Source organism: Eretmochelys imbricata, chromosome 10 (assembly GCF_965152235.1).
Source record: "Eretmochelys imbricata isolate rEreImb1 chromosome 10, rEreImb1.hap1, whole genome shotgun sequence".
NCBI classification, from domain to species: Eukaryota; Metazoa; Chordata; order Testudines; family Cheloniidae; genus Eretmochelys; species Eretmochelys imbricata.
In genome coordinates, this window is record NC_135581.1 from 29,691,019 (window position 1) to 29,714,607 (window position 23,589).

At 43.3% G+C, this 23,589-nt stretch overlaps 1 protein-coding gene across 1 annotated transcript in view; it reads left to right on the forward strand.

Annotated features, from left to right (window-relative positions):
• Positions 1 to 22,391: 22,391 nt before the first annotated feature.
• Positions 22,392 to 23,589, forward strand: part of LOC144271430 (ectonucleotide pyrophosphatase/phosphodiesterase family member 7-like) — a 40,467-nt gene continuing 39,269 nt past the window's right edge. Inside the window, exon 1 of the mRNA XM_077828782.1 lies at positions 22,392 to 22,647. Coding sequence (XP_077684908.1) covers positions 22,392 to 22,647 — 256 coding nt within the window. The remainder of the gene's footprint in view (positions 22,648 to 23,589) is intronic.

Genomic DNA, 23,589 nt, shown 5'->3' on the forward strand with positions numbered 1-23,589 from the left:
CAGCTCTCAACAAATGTACTGACTTTTGAGACTGACTAAATCACATCCCTTCAGGGCAGGGCTGAGACAAGAGGAGGGGAATGACCACGGCTGCTTGTGTTACACCTTGTCTGTAGCTGTGCAGAAGACTTCTGTCTCCCGCAGTATCAATATGGTAGACTTCAATTCAGTTTTAGGGGGAGAGGGTGAAATATAATGTTTCATTGGTATTCTGACATTGCACTCCGTGACGTTATTGACATGAACTGTGACCATGTAGATCATTGTTGCAACCAAGGTCCTATAGTTGCACCAAATTTTGTACAAAGGAGGTCAAGTTAGGTGTCTATGGAAAGGTTGTAATTTGCAGGTTATGATTGTTCTGTCTGTATGTGTGTATCATTTTTGTATCTGAAGTTATGGATATTGGCTATGTACTTGTATCTCAATGTGTTTGATTCTACGTAGCCTCAGTGACACATTTGGCCGGCTTCTTGAGAAAGGACTATTCTCAGTAAGTGCCCAATCAAGAAAAACTTAACTGACAATGGACTTTGAGAGACACCAGTCCACATCTGAGCTTTCCTGGGAACGTTCAAACTAACATGTAAACAATGGTGTCGGCCTGCAAAAAGCTGAATCATTCATGAACATGTGACTTGAACAGGTGGCTACAAACTCCATCTTGTTGCTGTGATTTTGCACAGGAGAACAAAGGGGTTTCCACCCACGAAAGAGAATATAAAAGGCCCTGGAAACCCCTCCATTTTGTCTTCAGCTGGCTCAAGAGATGGCCTCTCCACCCCAAACAGATGCCTGAAAGAAACTGGAACAAAGGTCTGTAACTATGGGGGTGTGAGTGATTGCTTGGGTCCAGGCCATAAGCCACAATGTTGATCTGAAAAGGATTGGGTCCAGGCTAGGAAGGAGTCTAGTCTGTGAAAGAAGCTTATTAGGACATCTCTGAGGGTGAGATTTACCTGTATTCAGTTTCCTACTGTGTTAGGCTTAGAGTTGAATGTTTTGTTTTGTTTTTCTTGGTAACTTACTTTGTTCTGTTTGTTATTACTTGGAACCATTTAAATCCTACTTTTTATACTTAATAAAATAACTTATTGTTTATTATTGAACCCAGAGTAAGTAATTAATACTTGGGGGAGCAAACAACTGTGCATATCTCTCTATCAGTGTTATAGAGGGTGGACAATTTATGAGTTTACCCTTTATACAGAGTAAAATAGATTTATTTGGGGTTTGGATCCCACTGGGAGCTGAGTGTCTGGGTGCTAGAGACAGGAGCACTTGCTAAGCCATTTTCAGTTAAGTCTGCAGCTTTGGAAGCATGAGTCAGACCCTGAGTCTGTGTTGCAGCAGATTAATGTATCTGGCTCAACAAGGCAGGGTTCTGGAGTCCCAAGCTGGCAGGGAAAATGGGCTAAGAAGTAATTTCAGCATGTCAGGTGAGTCCCAAGGGGATCTCTGTGACCGAACCCATCATAGGTATGTCCTCTTAACTGAATTATTATCTGTGTAATCTTCTGTGTCTAGTATAATTCTCATGAGTCTAATAAATTGGAGGCACTTATGTTTCCAGTGAAAATTCCCCTATCTTTTAAGTGTGTGTGTGTGTTTATTCCATTTCAAAAAAAAAAAAAAAAAAAAGAGGGCCAAAATCTGCTGTCAGTTTCACCCATGTTAATCCCATTTATGAAATTCTATTTGGTAAAATTATATAAAAACAAAGACTTTTGAAGGTTACTATGAAGAAAGCATGTGTATGTAAAATTTTGTGCAGCATGTCCAGTAGCCACTAAAACAGGCTGTTAACTCTTCATAGAAACTGGGAGTGAGGGAAAGGTGGGGAACCTTAAGTCAAAATTGCCATAGTTTAACTTACCTTAAGACAAGTTCCATTGCAATATGCTGCCCATAGGTAACTCACATCGTGATCAGCGTCAGCAATGGAACCCTACAGACAATTATATACAAGAAACCCAGAGATCACCACAGCAATCTTCATGGATCCAGTACCCTCCCCAAAACACACCAAGAAATCTGTTATCTACAGCTAGGCACTCAGATATGATGGAAATTGCTCTGAGGAGAAAGTCCAAGATATACACCATCGGAGGGCAAACTATAGCCCGCAGGCTACATCCAGCCCATCAGGGCTTTCAATCTGGCCCACAGGATTGCCAGCCACGTGGCGCAGCAGAGGCTAAGGCAGGCTCCCTGCCTGCTCTGGCCTCACACCGCTCCCAAAAGCGGCCAGCACCACATCCCTGCGGCACTTGGGGAAGGGCAGGGAGGCAGAGGGCTCCATGTGCTGCCCTTGCCTGCAGGCCTTGCCCCCGCAGCTCCCATTGTCCGGGAACAGGGAACTATGGCCAATTGGAGCTTTGGGGGTTGTACCCACAGGCGAGGGCAGCACGAGGCGGAGCTGCCTGCCTCACCCCACCCCCAGGAGCCACTGCCAGACATGCTGGCCACTTCCAGGAGCAGTGCAGAGCCAAGATAGGCAGGGAGCCTGCCTTAGCCCTGCTGCACACCACTGTGACCCTGGAGCCACTCTAGGTAAGCAGCGCCGGGCCGGAGCCTGCACCCCAAACCCTGCCTGCACCCCACCCCCTGCCCTGAACCCCCTGCCGCATCCCCTCCTGCACTCCCTACCCCCTGCCCTGAGCCCCCTCCCACACTCTGCACCCCATCCTGCACCCCAACCCCTTGCCCTGAGCCCCTTTTTGCACACTACACCCCCTCCCACACCCCACACTCCCTCCCACACCCCAACCCCCTGCCCCAGCCCTACATTAAATTTCCCCACCCAGATGTGGCCCTTGGGCCAAAAAGTTTACCCACCCCAATATACACCTTAAAACACTTACAACTGCCTTCACCAAACAAGGACAGTCCACCGGAGAAAAGATAACATCATGGAATGGGGCACCCAAAACCCACAAATAACGCCCCCATCAACTATACATCCCTAGTCGTCACCTACCACTCCACAATGGAACCCCTATGGGGTATCATTAAACAATTACAACCCATTCTTGATGGGGACCCCATCCTGAAATAAATCTTTCTTGAACCCCCTCTTCCAGCCTTCAAGCAACTCCCCCTGCAGCCTCTCCAAGCTCATCATCAGAAGCAAGCTCCCCCAGACCAGGACACACCAGCTAAAAACAGCAACAGACCCTGCCAGAACAACAGATGCAAAATCTGTAGACATATCTCCACTGCTATCATGATCATCACCCCCAAACTTTTCAAGATACATGAGTTCCACACATGCTTATCACAACATGTGGTGTACCTGATTGTGACAGGTTTCAGTCGGTCCTCCGAGCCCCTAGGGGGCAATGGAGAGCTATGATCCCACTGGCAGGCCTTAGTCACACCTTTCGGGCACTGGGGAATTAGCGGGAAAGGTGTGCCGGCCCGAGTCTGCAGCGCACCCCTCGGGCAGGGGGAGCACTGGTATGGGTTGGTAGCGCACAGTTTTGCTACCCAAGGCAGGTTGGCCGGGGTAGGGGAACTCAGGCCCACCCAACTCCACTGCGTTCCAGCCCAGGGCCCTGACAGTGGCGGGAGGCGAAGGTCCCGCCACCGGGTCAGCAGGGGACCATCCACGCCCGCTGACCAAACACACCCACCCCACGGTGCAGTTCTGCCCCTGGGCTACTTCCTACCCAGTCTCTCAAGCGGGTCTCTCCGGTCCCTCCACCTCGTCCGGGTATTCCACTGCTGGCAGCTCCAGCTCCCCCTCTGTGTCGGACTCATGCTGGCACGGACTACAGCCGGGCCCCTCCAGGTCCTCCGGGTACTCAGCAGCTGGCAGTCCTCGTTGCCACAGGCCTTCCTCCCGGTCAGGTTCCTCCTGGCCCAGGGCCTCCCCTTGGTCAGCAGCAGGATCGCGAGGGAGCAGTCAGCCGCCTGTGTCTTTCTCCCTCCCTGGTGCTCTCCTCACTGGGCTAAGGGCCCCGCCCTTTGTACTTCCTGTCCCACTCCTCCCCTTCCGGGGATTGGCATAAGCTTGGTCTGGCCCCGCCCACTCAGGCTGAGAGGGTGGCTCTTTACCCTCTGGTTCGGAGGGAAGCCACCCTGGCTCCCTACACTCATCCAGTGCACTAAATGCACCAATAACAACTATGTGGGTGAAACTAGGTAATTGCTATCCTCTCGAATGAACTCACACAAAAAATGATAAAAGACAAAAACACTATATCACATGTGGGAGAACACTTTTCACAAAAAGATCACTCTGTATCTGACCTCTCAGTCCTCATTCTCAAAGAAAACCTGCACAACACCTTCAAAAGATGAGCCTCAGAATTTAAATTCACAGTCATGCTAGACACTAAAGATCATGGACTGAATATACACAAAAAGAACAGGAGGACTTGTGGCACCGTAGAGACTAACAAATTTATTTGAGCATAAGCTTTTGTGGGCTACAGCCCACTTTATCGAATGCATGCAGTGGAAAATACAGTCGGACGATTTTATATACAGAGAGAACATGAAACATACACGCCATACACACTATAACAAGAGTGATCAGTTAAGGTGAGCTATTACCAGCAGGGGAGAAAAAAAAACCTTTTGTAGTGATAATCAAGATGGGCCATTTCCAGCAGTTGACAAGAACGTGTGAGGAACAGTAGTGGGGAAAAATAGACATGGGGAAATAGTTTTACTTTTGTGTAATAACCCATCCACCCCCAGTCTTTATTCAAGCCTAATTTAATGGTGTCCAGTTTGCAAATTAATTCCAATTCAACAGTCTCTCATTGGAGTCTGTTTTTGAAGTTTTTTTGTTGTAATATTGCCACTTTTAGATCTGTAATCGAGTGACCAGAGAGATTGAAGTGTTCTCCAACTGATTTTTGAATGTTATAATTCTTGACATCTGATTTGTGTCCATTTATTCTTTTACGTAGAGACTGTCCAGTTTGGCCAATGTACATGGCAGAGGGGCATTGCTGGCAGAGGTAAGTATAGCGGTCAGTAGGTTTCCAGTATAGAGTGGTATTCATGTCACCATCACTTATTAGCACTGTAGTGTCCAGGAAGTGGATCTCTTGTGTGGACTGGTCCAGGCTGAGGTTGATGGTGGGATGGAAATTGTTGAAATCATGGTGCAATTCTAGCAAGGGCTTCTTTTCCATGGGTCCAGATGATGAAGATGTCATCAATGTAGCGCAAGTAGAGTAGGGGCATTAGGGGACGAGAGCTGAGGAAGCGTTGTTCTAAGTCAGCCATAAAAATGTTGGCATACTGTGGGGCTATGCAGGTACCCATAGCAGTGCCACTGATATGAGGGTATACATTGTCCCCAAATGTGAAATAGTTATGGGTGAGGACAAAGTCACAAAGTTCAGCCATCAGGTTTGCCATGACATTATCGGGGTTGCGGTTCCTGATGGCTTGTAGTCCATCTTTATGTGGAATGTGTCATCATGAATAGGTCAGAAAATGAACAAGAGGCTGCTAGGCAGTTCTCCAACACCACATTCTGCAAGCCATTACACTCTGATCCCACTGAAGGTTACCAAAAGAAACTACACCATCTGCTCAAGAAACTCCGTGAAAAAGCACAAGAGCAAATCTCTACAGACACACTCCTAGAACCCCGAGCGGGGGTATGTTATCTGCTACACAAGATCCAAAAACCTGGAAATCCTGGACGCCCCATCATCTCAGGCATTGGAACCCTGACAGCAGGATTGTCTGGCTATGTAGACTTCCTCCTGAGGCCCTATGCTACCAGCATTCCTAGCTATCTTCGAGACACCACTGACTTCCTGAGGTAACTACAATCCATCGGTGATCTTCCTGAAAACACCATCCTAGCCACTATGGATGTAGAAGCCCTCTACACCAACATTCCACACAAAGATGGACTACGAGCCATCAGGAACAGTATCCCCGATAATGTCAAGGCGCTACATTGCTAAAAAGCAATGGTCACATAAACACCACCCTATACTGGAAACCTACTGACCGCTACATGCCTCCAGCTTTCATCCAGACCACACCACACGATCCATTGTCTACAGCCAAGCTCTACGATACAACCGCATTTGCTCCAACCCCTCAGATAGAGACAAACACCTACAAGATCTCTATCAAGCATTCTTACAACTACGATACCCACCTGCTGAAGTGAAGAAACAGATTGACAGAGCCAGAAGAGTACCCAGAAGTCACCCTCTACAGGACAGGCCCAACAAAGAAAATAACAGAACGCCACTAGCCATCACCTTCAGCCCCCAACTAAAACCTCTCCAACGCATCATCAAGGATCTGCAACCCATCCTGAAGGACGACCCATCACTCTCACAGATCTTGGGAGACAGGCCAGTCCTTGCTTACAGACAGCCCCCCAACCTGCAGCAAATACTCACCAGCAACCACACAACAAAAACACTAACCCAGGAACCTATCCTTGCAACAAAGCCCATTGCCAACTGTGCCCACATATCTATTCAGGGGACACCATCATAGGGCCTAATCACATCAGCCACACAATCAGAGGCTCATTCACCTGCACATCTACCAATGTGATATATGCCATCGTGTGCCAGCAGTGCCCCTCTGCCATGTACATTGGCCAAACCGGACAGTCTCTACGTAAAGAATAAATGGACACAAATCAGACGTCAAGAATTATAACATTCAAAAACCAATCGGAGAACACTTCAATCTCTCTGGTCACTCGATTACAGACCTAAAAGTGGTAATACTTCAACCAAAAAACTTCAAAAACAGACTCCAACGAGAGACTGCTGAATTGGAATTAATTTGCAAACTGGACACCATTAAATTAGGCTTGAATAAAGACTGGGGGTGGATGGGTTATTACACAAAAGTAAAACTATTTCCCCATGTCTATTTTTCCCCACTACTGTTCTTCACACGTTCTTGTCAACTGCTGGAAATGGCCCATCTTGATTATCACTACAAAAGGTTTTTTTTTCTCCCCTGCTGGTAATAGCTCACCTTAACTGATCACTCTCGTTATAGTGTGTATGGTAACACCTATTGTTTCATGTTCTCTGTGTATATAAAATTGTCCTACTGTCTTTTCCATTGCATGCATGGATGAAGTGGGCTGTAGCTCACGAAAGCTTATGCTCAAATAAATTTGTTAGTCTCCAAGGTGCCACAAGTACTCCTGTTCTTTTTGCGGATACAGACTAACACAGCTGCTACTCTGAAACCTGAATATACACACTGAGTTTATTGCTTATTACAACAATCTACAACCCACTAACTACCCCCACATCACAAGTTGTCTTTTTTTAACTCCTGCTTTCCTTCCCTCCCGCCCCCCGCCCCCCCCCCCCCCCCCCGTGACTGGAGGAGTGTAAACAGGCCACTTCACATTGACTGGGCCCTTGAAATATGGGTTAACTACTTATACTAAACCATCTGTTCCACCTTATATTTAGCGGTGACACTTTGAGTATATTTCCCAGACCTAAAGAAGACCTCTGTGTGTGTGGAAAGTTTCTCTCTCTCTCACACCAACAGAAGTTCGTACGATAAAAGATATTACCTCACCCACCTTGTCTTTCTAATAACGTACCTACATCAGTCAGCACAACAAAGGTATATCTTTACCTTCATAGAGCAACCTAATATTGCAATCAGCCTTGAAAACGTCCATTTCATTCCTTCTTTTCACCAGTTGAACAAAAAGTTAAAATGCCTCCCCCTTCCTTTCTTGGCTTTAGCAGCAAAAAGGTAATATCTATTGTTGACTAGCATGTGCTCACAGATGTATTATCCTTACAGTTGCTTACTATAAAATATCCCAGGAATATTTGAAATACACCTGTATTTGACAGGTAGAGGCATTTCAAGTCACGGGTTTCCAGGCTCCAAGGAATATTAGAACTGAATGATCTACAGTAACATGATCTTTGTGTGATAATACAAATACTGTAAAAATATATCTACTGAGTGTAAAGTCTTAGCCTTTTAGTGTTAAATTGTGAATCACAGTATACTAACAGCCTACAGTCTACAAAATATTGTGGAATAGAAAAGAGAAGAAAAAACTGCTATTTATAGCCATTGTGTGTATTTACTATTAATAAATGTTAATAGGAGCTGGTGTGACTTGAAGTTTGTTTGAAATTGTCTATGTCATGCACTCCCTTAAGGGTTAATGGGAATTCTGAAGGGAAGATAAAAAACCCCAATCCAACAACTGATGAAGTTAAGGGTGCCTTTGGAAGTAGATCAGACCTTAAATGTGGAGACCAAATTAGAGTTGCCTTAAGGGGTAGAATTGTATCCAAGAAAAGGGCATAAATAATGATAAGCATGGAATTGCTACTAATCTTGTGGCATTCGGTAGTACAGGGAATAAATAATTCACTATGAATAATTTTAATCAATGAATTTTGCTCTTTTAAAAAAAATTCCATTTAGAAGTTATCCACAAGCTGATTGCAAAAGTTCTCAAATTGTTTGTGAATTTCTTCATTGGATGATTCTTAGTCTGCAGCTCCTTGAAACTGCTAAGATTTCAGTTAATTGCACCATTTGCAATTCCCCCCTCTAGCCATATGCAAATGGCCTACGTAACTTATCAATTAGCTTGTATAACTTACTCAATTAATGACAGGTTTCAGAGTAACAGCTGTGTTAGTCTGTATTCGCAAAAAGAAAAGGAGTACTTGTGGCACCTTAGAGACTAACCAATTTATTTGAGCATAAGCTTTCGTGAGCTACAGCTCACTTCATCGGATGCATACTGTGGAAAGTGTAGAAGATCTTTTATACACACAAAGCATGAAAAAATACCTCCCCCCACCCCACTCTCCTGCTGGCAATAGCTTATCTAAAGTGATCACTCTCCTTATAATGTGTATGATAATCAAGTTGGGCCACTTCCAGCACAAATCCAGGTTTTCTCACCCCCACCCCACACACACACAAACCCACTCTCCTGCTGGTAATACCTTATCTAATTAAATAATAATAATAGCTTATCTAAATAATAATAATAATAATAAAATATTAGATAAGCTATTACCAGCAGGAGAGTGGGTTTGTGGGGGGGGGGGTGAGAAAACCTGGATTTGTGCTGGAAGTGGCCCAACTTGATTATCATACACATTATAAGGAGAGTGATCACTTTAGATAAGCTATTGCCAGCAGGAGAGTGGGGTGGGGGGAGGTATTTTTTCATGCTTTGTGTGTATAAAAGATCTTCTACACTTTCCACAGTATGCATCCGATGAAGCGAGCTGTAGTTCACAAAAGCTTATGCTCAAATAAATTGGTTAGTCTCTAAGGTGCCACAAGTACTCCTTTTCTTTTTACTCAATTAAGCAACCCAGCATGAATTCTGAACTGTATTCTCAGCTGTAATAGCCACACTTTGCCCTGTGGCCAATAGTTACATAAAACATCCTATCAGGGAACAGAAAAAAACATCATATGATCTTCTCAATTAATCTGTACAGTCCAAACATACATGTCACAAAGCATTGACAGGGGAGCAGTAGGGCTGCAGTACCAGGGTCCTAGTTTCCTTGGGTGCTTTTGAAAATCTCAGCCTGCAAGTACAAACTAAAAGTGAAGAGCTCACAGGATGGTGGAATTTATGTAGTCACTTATGAATGGCACTTAAACATTTTGCACCAGGATTCTCAGCCGGGGGAAGTCAACAACTTAAACAGAGCTACATCAGAGCTACAAAGCTACTGGCTTTGACCATTGTTGCCTAATGAATCAAGCACTGTACACAGGACAATACACACTTCTGCTGCTGCTGCATGTACCTGTCTGTCATCATGAAAACTTAGAACACATCAGTGGCCTAAGGCAAGATGAAACAGGTTGGATGCTGTGGGACTTTTAACAAGCCCCAGTTCTGTGACTGTGCCATCACCCTAGCAATCCACATGCAGACTTGAGGCCACATATATCTGGTGGATGCAGGTAACTGTAATCTGTTCTTGCTGAAACATCAGAAGAACAAAGCAGCACAGATCCTCCAGTTAAGTGGTTCCCCTTCCTAAAAGAGTTTACACTCTAGAGCTGGAGCCTGGATTGGACCCATTTCACTTCCCAAAAACATGTTACGGAGCCTATATTGTTTAAGTAGGATTGAAACTCTCTGGAATACTGTTCTCATGCCCCTACTTCATGGAGAAATCCGCTACCTACTGTATCCTTCTCCTAAATGAATTCATGTACCACAAGTGGAAATATAGCTCCCACAGGCAGTAACATCAGTGTGAGTATCTGCCTTGAATTCAAGCCAGTAGCACCATAAAACCATGTATCCTTTCAGAAGCTTCCCACCTGTATTTCAAACATTTTTTAATCTTTAATCTGTAACAAATAAAAGCATGAAGCCTGTTATAAGCTTTACAAGTCTAATGTTTGAATTAAAAAAAAAATTGATGGTATTCAAAGAAGTCCATCACGTTTATGAAAGCTGAAAATGGGCTGCAATTTAGAAAATAGTATTAAAACAACAACAGCATTTGTAGTCAGGAATGCTTTGAACTGGAGGGCTCTGGTGGTTGTTAACATTCTACTGTGATGTGCGAGCCTTGGCAAAACATAAAGAATTTTTAAAGACTGATTATACATTCTTTTTTATTTGTGCCATGTTTGTAATATTTGTTTGTCCCCAGTTGGTGCCACAGTCGGTGATATAAAAAGATGCATGAATAATTTATAAAAGTAGTCAAAGAACATTGCTCTGATGATGTAGTACACAAGAAGGTCTTGGATAATGGATTACAGTCAGAGATATTAAAGGGAAACATTTTGGTTTGTGTTTTTATCATTATTTTTTTAAGTCTGGGCACTTCAGTAGGCTTAAAATGTGAAGAGAAATTTTCTCTCTCCTAGTCAACTGGGAAGCATCCTTAAAAGTCTTTAAATTGTCCAGGACCCTGTGGAATAATGGGCTTTCTGATAGAGAAAGATCAGTGATTTCACAGTACCTGCTGTCTTAAAGGGCTCTGTGTATTTTACTCCAAGTTATGCTCACCATCCAAGATCTTTAGATAGCATGGCCAAAAAGGAGTAAATCTTGTATAAAGAAAAGGAGTACTTGTGGCACCTTAGAGACTAACCAGTTTATTTGAGCATGAGCTATCGTGAGATACAGCTCACTTCATTGAAGTGAGCTGTAGCTCAAAGCTCATGCTCAAATAAATTGGTTAGTCTCTAAGGTGCCACAAGTACTCCTTTTCTTTTTGCGAATACAGACTAACACAGCTGTTACTCTGAAATAAATCTTGTATGTAAGTCAATATCTTCTGTGGGTTAGCAATGATCATTCATAGTGGAGCAGGTTGGAGCTGGTTCTTTTTTCATCTGCCATACCAGTTTAATTTAAAAAAGGAGATTCAAACAAAATATCACGATGGGCTCAGTTCTGCATCCTGATGCTAGTAATTCCATTGAACCAAATTCTGGTCTCATTCAAACCAATGACCATGAGGATTGTGTTTGGCTTTTGGCTCATCGGCAATAATGGAAATGCTGCTCAACATAAGGGCTGCAGAATCTGGCTGTATGTAAACCTACCCTGTGTTGTAGTAAAGAGGGTCAGAAGTTCTATAGCACTGCAGTCCTGCTTCCATTTCACACAGTGAAATACAGCCGCATGCCCACATGTGCTAATACACATACAGCCTACTAGTATATTCACCACTTCATAATCTAGAGTACCAGAAAGGTAGTCCTAGCAATATGATTTACCAACAGGAACTGCATCTTAAGAACCTATTATTCAGCTCAGACACATCCAGAAGATGCATTTTAAAAAAACCCTAATATATAGCAGCATGACAGCTTTGGTTACACAGTCATTTTAAGTAGGTGATACTGATGAATCACTAATATTGCACAGAGATACTACATGCATACCATTCCCCAAATGCATTCCTGCAGGACATATACCTGAGGCTGTGATATTCTTCTATCAGAACATACTGTTGGCCTGATTTGAAAAGCAAGTGAGTGTGTCCAACTCCTGAAATCAAGAGAAGCTGTGAGCCCTCATTACTTCTGCAATCAGGCCCACATGGGTCTGTTACACTCTGAAGTAGAAGCTATAGGTTGTTGCAGGAAGCACATTGCAATATGTAGGTAGGGCCTTATTCTCCCTCTGTTACTCCAGTTTCACATTAGTGTAACACCACTAAAAATCAGTAGAAATCAGTGAATGAAAGCAATGGTGCTTCACCACTGTGGTGTATCAAACCTATAGCGTTTTGGCTATTAATTCACAATTATTCCATTTCATGCAAGAATAATGGATACTTGTTCATGCAATTCAGTCTTCCAAACATTACAATTCTGTCTGCTTTAAACGCATTATCTTGAGATACAGCGCAAAATATTAAAAGACAAAGCACTCTCCCCCCACAAATACTTCATTGTGTTTATTTTAAGATTTAATTATGAGTTTCTGATGCTTTTATTTTAATTCAGTTTTCAAAATAATGTGTTATTTCTTCCTAGAGCTATTGGTCTAAAACCAGAACCTCAAAAATGGTGGAAGCTGGCATAGCTCCACTGTCTACTTCTAATATTTCCATCCCCAAAAGACAACACCCCACATTGAGAGAGCATCCTCATTGCCATATTTGACACGTACTTTTTCTGTCATGGGCCAAAAAACTGGCTGGGACAGGGAAAATAGTTGATCTGCTTCAACATCTCCCAATAGAGAAAGAGCTGGTCATAGATGGGTGTGGAAGCAGTCTGAAGCTAGGGGGAACCTTAGCAGCCAGCCAGCCGTGAAGGTGATCTCAGAAAAGACCTCACTCCTTGTACTATATTGTGATTGAAGTATGTGCGTAATCAGTAGTAGAGATGGCAAAAAAAACCACCTTTTTTTAATTTATATTTATTTTTACTTTTTTTAATTTATTTTTTAAACAAAAATGGCTTTTTCAACTAAAATACACATTTTCACATTGGCCAAAATACCAAATACCTAATCATTTTTGGCACAATCTTTGGTTTTCATTTTCATTTTTACCAAAAAACATTTTCAAACGTTCATAAAATTTTTCAAAGAACTCAAAGTTGTTTAGAAAGGTTCCTGCCCCCCCAGCCAAAAAACCAACCATTCAACCAGCTCTAGTGTCTTTATTCAAAGAGTGGTTCTACTCTGAAAATCTCTAAGGTATCTGGCCATTGATGTCAATGGACCTATTTTACACCAATTTACACCAGCTGAGGAGTTTCTAAATGTTTCCTCATGTTTCTAAATATTTTCCTTGCTTTTTGGTTTCTCACTTGAGTCAGTTGTTGCAGCCTCTCTCCCACTAATACTGACTGCTTGGGGTAGTTAAATTTGTCCTTCTAATATGCAGCAAATCACTCATTTAGTTGCTTCAGTGACAATTTTGTTTCTAAAGTGCTGGGCTCCCCAGATTGGATGTCACAACACAAATCCAAAAGGAATTGCAAGGGGGGGGTCCATTAGTCCTGTATAACTTGTCCCAAAATGATCTAAGAAAACATGGTCTAAGTCCACTATTTCCTCACAAGCCCACAAGCTCTCATTTCTGCCAGCTTAGAGATTTGTTTTTGTCTGACCCTTGGTACATCATTTTATAGCAAGTCTCCTTTGAGTGTCACGGAATTGAAGCTATCAGCCCATTTCTAGAGAGCTGGCCATTGCTCTTCCTCTGAAGGAAGCACCACAGCTGGCCTCAACTAGGGCCCAGTCCTGCAAGGTGACATGAACCCTCATCTTTTCTTGCAGCACAACAAATAATGGTTTTGAGAGCAATGAAAAAGGGTGCATTTCTAATCACTTGTGCTAAATGGGGGAGAAAAATAAATAAAGCATGTTTCCAATACACTGATTATTAATACAATACACAATTAATACAATACAATTATCCAATACACTGATACATTAATTCATTCCAAAATAGAACTCTTGTAACGTTGCCACAGATAACGGTACCTAGAGCGATCTGCTGGATAAATTCTCAGTCGGGCCAGTCAAAGCTGTCCAGAGGCAAATTTAACTTCTGCATACATCAAAATTTCAAACACATTTTGCAGAAAGAATACCTGTGGATTGCTTGGATAGTTCACATCTCATCTTCTATTGCAATTTGAATATGTGCTTCAAGTTACACACGTCTTTAAATACCTTGCCTGCATGTACAATCTTTCCTCTCAACTAGGCAATTCTTCTCAAACTGAACTCCCATTGCTGCTCTAAATTCAGCTGATATTTAAGGAAGCCCCTTATGCAGCCCTTTCTCTTTCAGACCACAAGGAGTAGCTAAGTTATGCAAAGCCCAAGATGACTGGACAATTCCCTTCTTTAGAGTCTGTTCAGATTTGTTGTTGTGGATGGTGAGGCTGTGGGGAGATTTCTTTCCAGTAGCTATAGCTCTGTAGCTTCAGAGGAAAAATACAATCCCTTCATTAATGATTTAATGTTGCTACAGCTATTTTGAAATAAATCAATGATCTGTGAAAAGTGACATTTGGGCCCTTAAATCCAGGCAGTGCTCAAAGTTAAGTTAAGGTTGTCTTGCTGCTTTCATTCAACAAATATTAAGGAAATTAGCAGACTCCTTGAATGGAAGCAGGAGACAGAACTATATTTTAAACTTTATAAGGTCAGTCCCACTAACTTGAGAACAGGAACTAAGCATATATTGCCCACGCACTCTCTCTTTCTCCTGTGCAAATATAATAAGAGCAAATTATGGATTCTTATGAACCTGCTGCTAAAAATTTATTTTTATCAGCATTTTTCTAAGGCATCTATCTGAAGCATAGTGATCTCCATCTCACTGGGGTGAGCTAGATTATATACATGACTAGTTGACACCAAAACAGCTTGTATACATTACTGTCACCTTGTCCTCCTCCCATATCCTCACCCATTTATTTCATCCATCTCTTGCATCTTATTAACTAACTTTATACGTTCTTTGGAGCAGGGAATTGCCTGATGGTGGAGAGCCACTATAACTGGCTCATAAACCTGTGTAGGGGGCATATAGTGGACAGAGAGGAGTGAGTGCTGATGAAATGTATTGCCTGCGGCTGTCCCCAGATGGCTTTGTGGGAGCTATTAACAGCTGGTAGAACTCAGCACACAGCCTTCGGCTGCTCTAAACTTTGCTAAGGCCTGCAAAAAGCCAACCTAAGGGTCCAGGAGCTGTACCCAATTCCAAGACAGCCACTCCCCTCCTCACAGCACTCACTGGTGACGAGCTGCAGCAGAAAACCTTGGCCAACATTTTTTAATCAACTAGAGATGAGCAGCTGGGGATCCACCTTAGCAGCAGTGCTCTGGCCTGATCCCCAGTAGCACTGGCGACAGCCCCATGTTCAGGAAAAGAAAACCATTTTAAGGGGTTGTTGTTGTTACTATAGTGATGAGCACAGTACAAGAACCTATATAACATAGAATAGTTACTGTATTGAGTTGATCTGGAGGCACAGGGTTGCTGGAACAATTTGTATACTGGGGGTGCTGTGAGACTTTGAACCAAACTGTAAATCCTGTATATAATGGAAACCACTTCAAGTCGGGGGTGCTGCAGCACCCCCTGCACTCTTAGTTCCAGCACCTATGGATGGGTCCAGGTATTTTAGTATATTTTTAAAAAATTATCAAGGGCACTCAGAGCATTAGTTGGGCTGTTCTTGTTTCACTTTTATAAATCTAAATAAATAACTATCCCTTCCTTATCTATAGCCATATTATTGATATTTGCATATTGATATTTTAATTAACAGGTTGTAAATAGACACTGGACTGTCAAGAAAAATGACTCCAATTTTTACTGCATTGTCAGACTCAGCACTTCCTTAGCACTTGAGATATAAATACATGACTTCTGTTTGCAGATACTCAAGACAACTTCTCAAGATAAAACAGAAATTATTCCCTTTACCTTTTTATTAATGTTTAGCACTCTTATTAGAGACACTACAGTATCCTACAGCAATCATCCCAAACTTGCGACAATATTGCTGTCATATTGGAGGAAACTGCCAGAAAAAATTCCACTGGATTTTTTTTTAAACAAAAGGTTACTGAGATATAGAATATCTATTCTCAGTTATTTGACATGGCAATGCCAACTTAAAAGATTATTCTATCTTCCATGCAAACTATGAGCAACCCTGAAGAGCTGGAGACCTTGCAAAGGAAATTACAGAGAGCCACAAAATAATGCCGGTGCAAGACTCTTGAAGTTACATTGCCATGTTTGAATTGTAATGTCACATCAACATCACCCTATTGCGATGCAGCACCCACAATAAAAATGGTAATGCAACATTTGCGTTTAAGGCTTGATCTAAAGCCCACTGAAGTCAATAGATACTGTCCTTTTCCTCTCTGTTTACCCTTCTTCTGCTTCTTTCCCCTATGCACCCCAACTTCCTGGCTGCTTAGAAGGATGGGGAATGAACTTGGAACACTTTCATCCACTGACATAATTTAGATATGTCTACACTGGCCCTAGAAGTGTAATTTTCAGCTGGCACTGTGGAAAACAGCCATAAGGTTGCCCCCCTCCCAAGGACCACCTCATAAGCCCTGGTGTAGAGGGCACATCAGGGGCAGGACTAAGGCCAGGAGGAGCAGGCTGAGGGCAGGGCTGCAGTACAAATACTGCGAAAGATTCCAGGCAATACTGTGGCCCAGAGTGCAGCCCCAGAAGGCTGTTGTGATGTAGACAGGTAGCCAGGGCTATGTTACACCAGGGCCTCTCACACCACTGGACCGGCCTAGGAGCGGGAGGGCTTCAAAGTAGCTTAAAATCACCTTAGCTTCTCCTTCCTCAGGGCTGAGAGTTTTCTGCTGGCCCAGTATTGTATGCACAGTACAGAATCTCACCCCAGAGCATCATAAACTCCAGTCAGGTCCATGGATGCCATAATGAGGGGCCCCAAAAAGCCACAAGCTGAATATCATGGCTAGAAATAGCAGCCTTTGAAAAAAGGCACAGGAGAAGCCTTTCCTAAATTGCAGCTGGGTTTGTGTCACCCTGCTTAGGTTTCTTCCAAACAATATTATTCCAAACACATCTCTGATTTAGCTAAGAGAGTCCAGCCCTTAATTGTGAGAATTATTCATAACCCATGGTGATGCTTCATTTTACTCTTTTGTGCCACCTCTGTCCTGTCAACAAAGCATGGCATGTTCTGCATTCTGCCTGACAGTGATGTTTCAACAGTCCTATTTCAGTTGAGGCGGAGGGCTAATGTTGACAAATACTTGAAAGCAATTTCAGAATGCAGAACTCATTTGGATACAATGGGCATGGAATTTCTCTGCCCCCTCATGCCCAATGTCATGCATTCACTGGAAATTGAAGCCCATTAGATTGAGGCTGCATGATTCTTTACTCCAACTTACCCTTTTTCAATTAATAGACCATTTCAACAGCAGCTATGGACCCATGGTCTTTCTACTCACATTTGGCTCTGGGTTTCCCATCTCCACCTTGCTCAGAGAGAGAGAGAGGCTGGTACCACTACAGTAGGGAGCAGGGGCATAGCAGAGGCTGGGGATGCATGGGAAAATTTCTACCAAACCGATGGTTCCCCCGCCATTCTTGCAGGGTCCCTTTCCCATCCCATTCAAGCCCCTTCCCCATTAATGCCGTCGTGGCTAATCAACATGCCAGGCTGGTATTAGTTCTCATAACTCTTTTCATCTATTCCCCGCCAACATGTCCCTGTGTGACAGAGAGGGAGACTTAACGCAGACACATTTGCTGTACTAACTGTGACAGTCTCTCCCAGAGGCAAGCCTCATAGAGCAGCTGCTCCCAAATTCCCCCACCCACTTTCATTTTGAGACATTGTAAAACTGAAGTCCCCCACAGCTGATCTGGAAAAGATGCTGGGACTAAGGCTAGATGAATAATTCATAATGAATGCTTTATCCAACCTTTTTACAGCTGTTGTTTGCAATTGGCCCACAAGCAGATGTCAATTTTCTTGAATTTATTTGCTGAATCACCTCCAGAAATAATTCTTGTTTTGAGGATTATATACAAGCAGTTCAATGGTAGCTGAAATTCAGGCTTGTTTTTTTTGCTGGGCATGCAAGTCACATAGTGCATTCCTGTTCCCTGATTGGACAAGCAGAACTCTTAAATTCAGGTTTCCTCTATGTGCTTATGACTCCAGACTTTGCTTTCTGGGAATATTCATGACAAGGAGCTGGTTCTACAGGCATTCCTGTCATCCAGCTCACTAGCTAGAATATTAGAAGCAAGCAACATGAAGAGGAACACACTCACAGCTGAAGCCAATTGGTTTAAAAATTCAAACCAGAGTTCACATGGAATTGATCACAGTATTCACCTCTGTGAATATGTATTCAACTCTGTGCAATGGGGGAAAGGATACCATTTGGCTGCATTTCCTCCCTGTATACGCTCCCCTTTCCCATGGCACCTTTCCCACCAGATGTACTGTGTGTTTGTCCCTCCAGGCTTTCTAAACCAGAGAGGACTATAGGGGCCGCCTTTAGCTATGATGCTTGAGCTCTTATTTTTAGACTGAAAAAGCCTACTGCTTCAAGTGGCTGATGTGATTAGGCTCCATGATGGTGTCCCCTGAATAGATATGTGGACACACACTTCACTTCTCTGCAAAAGAAAAAGAACACTAAACTACTACATGCCACAAAGGGCCACAACAGTGGTTCCCTTAACCCACCCAGCAATATTGTTAATCTATCCAACTATACTCTTAGCCCAGCAGAAGAATCTGTCCTATCTCGGGGCCTCTCCTTCTGTCCCTCCACCCCCACGAACATGATACAGTTCTGTGGTGACCTAGAATCCTATTTTCGATGCCTCCGACTCAAGGAATATTTCCCACACCTCTGAACAACATACTAACCCACAGAGAGCTTCCTACCAAGACTACAAAAAGAAGGATTCTAGGCGAACTCCTCCTGACGGTCGAAACAACAGACTGGACTTCTACATAGAGTGCTTCCACCAACGTGCACGGGCTGAAATTGTGGAAAAGCAACATCACTTGCCCCATAACCTCAGCCGTGCAGAACACAATGCCATCCACAGCCTCAGAAACAACTCTGACATCATAATCAAAAAGGCTGACAAAGGAGGTGCTGTCGTCATCATAAATAGGTTGGACTATGAACAAGAGGCTGCTAGGCAGCTCTCCAACACCACTTTCTACAAGCCATTACGCTCTGATCCCACTGAGGGTTACCAAAAGAAACTACAGCATTTGCTCAAGAAACTCCCTGAAAAAGCACAAGAACAAATCTGCACAGACACACCCCTGGAAACCTGACCTGGGGTATTCTATCCACTACCCAAGCACCATAAACCTGGAAATCCTGGGCGCCCCATCATCTCAGGCATTGTCTGGCTATGTAGACTCCCTCCTCAGGCCCTACGCTACCAGCACTCCCAGCTATCTTCGAGACACCACTTACTTCCTGAGGAAACTACAGTCCATCGGTGATCTTCCTGAAAACACCATCCTGGCCACTATGGATGTAGAAGCCCTCTACACCAACATTCCACACAAAGATGGACTACAAGCCATCAGGAACAGTATCCCCGATAATATCACGGCAAACCTGGTGGCTGAACTTTGTGACTTTGTCCTCACCCATAACTATTTCACTTTTGGGGACAATGTATACCTTCAAATCTGCGGCACTGCTCTGGGTACCCGCATGGCCCCACAGTATGCCAACATTTTTATGGCTGATTTAGAACAACGCTTCCTCACCTCTCGTCCCCTAATGCCCCTACTCTACTTGTGCTACATTGATGACATCTTCATCATCTGGACCCATGGAAAAGAAGCCTTTGAGGAATTGCACCATGATTTCAACAATTTCCATCCCACCATCAACCTCAGCCTGGACCAGTCCACACAAGAGATCCACTTCCTGGACACTACAGTGCTAATAAACGATGGTCACATAAACACCACCCTATCCCGGAAACCTTCTGACCGCTATTCCTACCTACATGCCTCCAGCTTTCATCCGACCACACCACATGATCTATTGTCTACAGCCAAGCTCTACGACACAACCGCATTTGCTCCAACCCCTCAGACAGAGACAAACACCTACAAGATCTCTATCAAGCATTCTTACAACTACAATACCCACCTGCCGAAGTGAAGAAACAGATTGACAGAGCCAGAAGAGTACCTAGAAGTCACCTACTACAGGACAGGCCTAACAAAGAAAATAACAGAACGCCACTAGCCATCACCTTCAGCCCCCAACTAAAACCTCTCCAACGCATCATCAAGGATCTACAACCTATCCTGTAGGACAACCCATCACTCTCACAGATCTTGGGAGACAGGCCAGTCCTCGCTTACAGACAGCCCCCCAACCTGAAGCAAATACTCACCAGCAACCACACACCGCACAACAGAACCACTAACCCAGGAACCTATCTTTGCAACAAAGCCCGTTGCCAGCTCTGTCCAAATATCTATTCAGGGGACATCATCATAGGGCCTAATCACATCAGCCACAATATCAGAGGCTCGTTCACCTGCACATCTACCAATGTGATATATGCCATCACGTGCCAGCAATGCCCCTCTGCCATGTACATTGGTCAAACTGGACAGTCTCTACGTAAAAGAATAAATGGACACAAATCAGATGTCAAGAATTATAACATTCAAAAATCAGTTGGAGAACACTTCAATCTCTCTGGTCACTCGATTACAGACCTAAAAGTGGCAATACTTCAACAAAAAAACTTCAAAAACAGACTCCAATGAGAGACTGCTGAATTGGAATTAATTTGCAAACTGGATACAATTAACTTTGGATTGAATAGAGAGTGGGAGTGGATGGGTCATTACACAAAGTAAAACTATTTCCCCTTGTTTACCCCCCCCCAACACACTGTTCCTCAGATGTTCTTGTCAACTGCTGGAAATGGCCCACCTTGATTATCACTACAAAAGTTCCCCCCCCTCGGCCTCTGCTCTCCTGCTGGTAATAGCTCACCTTAAGTGATTACTCCCATTACAGTGTGTATGGTAAAACCCATTGTTTCATGTTCTCGGTGTATATAAATCTCCCCACTGTATTTTCCACTGAATGCATCCGATGAAGTGAGCTGTAGCTCACGAAAGCTTATGCTCAAATAAATTTGTTCGTCTCCAACGTGCCACAAGTACTCCTTTTCTTTTTGCGAATACAGACTAACATGACTGCTACTCGGAAACCTGTCATTACACAGGTGAGTTTATTAAAGGAAGCTGGTAAACATGGTCTCCCCAATTATTATTTTTTCAAACTCATTATTTTTTCAAATGTTCATCTCCACCTTAAGATTTTTTTTATAAGAATACAGGCTCATTAGCTGTCCAGGAGAACATATAGGTGAATAGCAATGATAAAATTAGTCTCATTGCCAGGTTGACTAAAGTCCTTTAACTCACTCTCTCTCTGCTTAACCAGATTCTTGTGCCTAGTTCTGTGGGGCTTAGATTCTCAGCACACTTGCCCCTCACCAACTCATTTTCAGTTAAAACTTTAGACTCTGGAGGAAAGAAGGAAGTATTAAGTATCTGTTCTGCATCACTAATTTCATCAAAGATTTCTCATTATTCATTGCTGGCAGTTTCATTTTTTTCCTCTCTCCTTTCCTAGAGCAGCCACAGCTTTAATTACTGACCTTCTCATCTTCTGAGAACTATGGTTTTCCTCCCTGGCTGGGCTCTCCTGAAGACTCACTTGGCATATTATTACTGTGGCTAGTCAGCTATTGGAAGGTAAAGTTAATCTGAGAATCCAAATCTAATGGCAAAAACAAGGGATCAGATTCTCAAAGGGCTTGTGAAAACATCCCTGTGCTATTTGTGAGTGTATTCCTCTGGGGGCACAAAAGCTGAGAGGTATCTTATGTTTGGGGACTTCTGTTGCAGAGTGCTCCCACTATGTTTTGTAATACACAGGCCCCAGGAGGGTATTATGTAATCAAGAGAACCTGGCTGACATAAAGTCCTTGGGGTTACCACAGAGGGGAAACTGACGCAGGCCACCACAGGGCCACCCCAGGCCATGAAGGGGTGCTTAGGAGGTGGCCAACCCTGCTACAGGGCCTGGTTTTCAGAAAGTGCTGAACACACATCCTGTGAAAACCAGTCCCCTTTTTAAGATACTTAGTCAGCTACCCCGTGAACTGAGGCACGTCAGAATCACTAATCTCTTCAGAAAACCTTTGCCCAGATGGTTTTACTTTAATAAATCCATACGCTATCAAGGATACAGCTTTGAACAGGTTTATCGGGCCTGAACTTTGCTCTTGTCGACCACCGATAAGAAAGGAAGAAAAGCAGAAGCAAAAACCTGGGCATGTGATTTCTGTGCTGTGAGCTCTCCCAGCATGAAGGCCCTTCATTCTCTTTTGCTTCTGCTCATCATCCTGAAGCCATTCACCTGCCATCCAGCTGGCAGAAATGAGAAGGAAAAGGGCTCTAACAAACTCCTTCTGGTTTCTTTTGATGGATTCCGTTGGAATTATGACCAGGACGTCGATACCCCAAACATGGATCTCCTGGTGAAGCAGGGAGTGAAGGCTGAGTACATCACACCTCCTTTCGTGACCATGACTTCCCCATCGCATTTCACAATCATCACCGGTAGGTCCCGTTCTGCCAGCGCACTCTGCGTTCTCTTCTCTGCTGTTATGCGTAGCAGTGAGAAGATCAGATATAAACAGCTTGAAGGCATTGTAAGGTTTCATTAAAAAAAAATTGAACATGGCTTTAATGTTTAATTGTGTTAGAAAACTGCACTTCCCAGTGCCACCCCTGCACACAGCCCATTAGAGAAGGCATTCCCACAGAATCGAAGGAATTTTCCCTTATTTTTCACTGTGAAGGAATTGCATTTACTTCTGGAATAAGCTACAGCTACATTTAGTAACATCTATCAGCTGATTTTCTTATTTTAATTTTATTTTTGGAGCATTCTCTAGCACAAGCTAAACATTTTAATTACGTGTTCATTTCACTTGTACTCATAAGGTTTAAGGACTTGGCAGCTGAGGGAAGCAGGACTTTATCTCTATGTAAGAACAAACCGACTCCTTCATTTTCATTCTCTCTCTCTCTAATTCAGTCCCTGGGACACTAATCTTTTCTGACCGAGGGTGACCCTTGTAAGCCAAATGCTGCAGTTCTCTTAAACAATGCCCCACTGTTCCGTCAACGTCCAAGTGCATTCATGTACCTTTGAGGTAGAAAAGAGACCATTGCATTATCTGGTAGAGATAATTTTGAGTGGCAGAATATCACCAAAAGGTGATACTTGAAAACATCAAGCCCAATTGTGATTTTTATTAGCTCTATTTTAGTTGCACCTGTGGGCTGGATATAAGCATGGCTGTACTGTTCGTGCACATAGTAAGAGCAGTCTCTGACCCAAAACGGATTACAATCTAAATTCTGCCCTCAGTAATACAGCCCTCATTAAAGTCCACCGGCACTGGATGGGCTCAAAGGAGGACAGAATTGTACATTTATTAAATTAACAAGCACCAAGAAATAGAAGAAAAGACTGAGAACTGAAGGTTCTAGAAA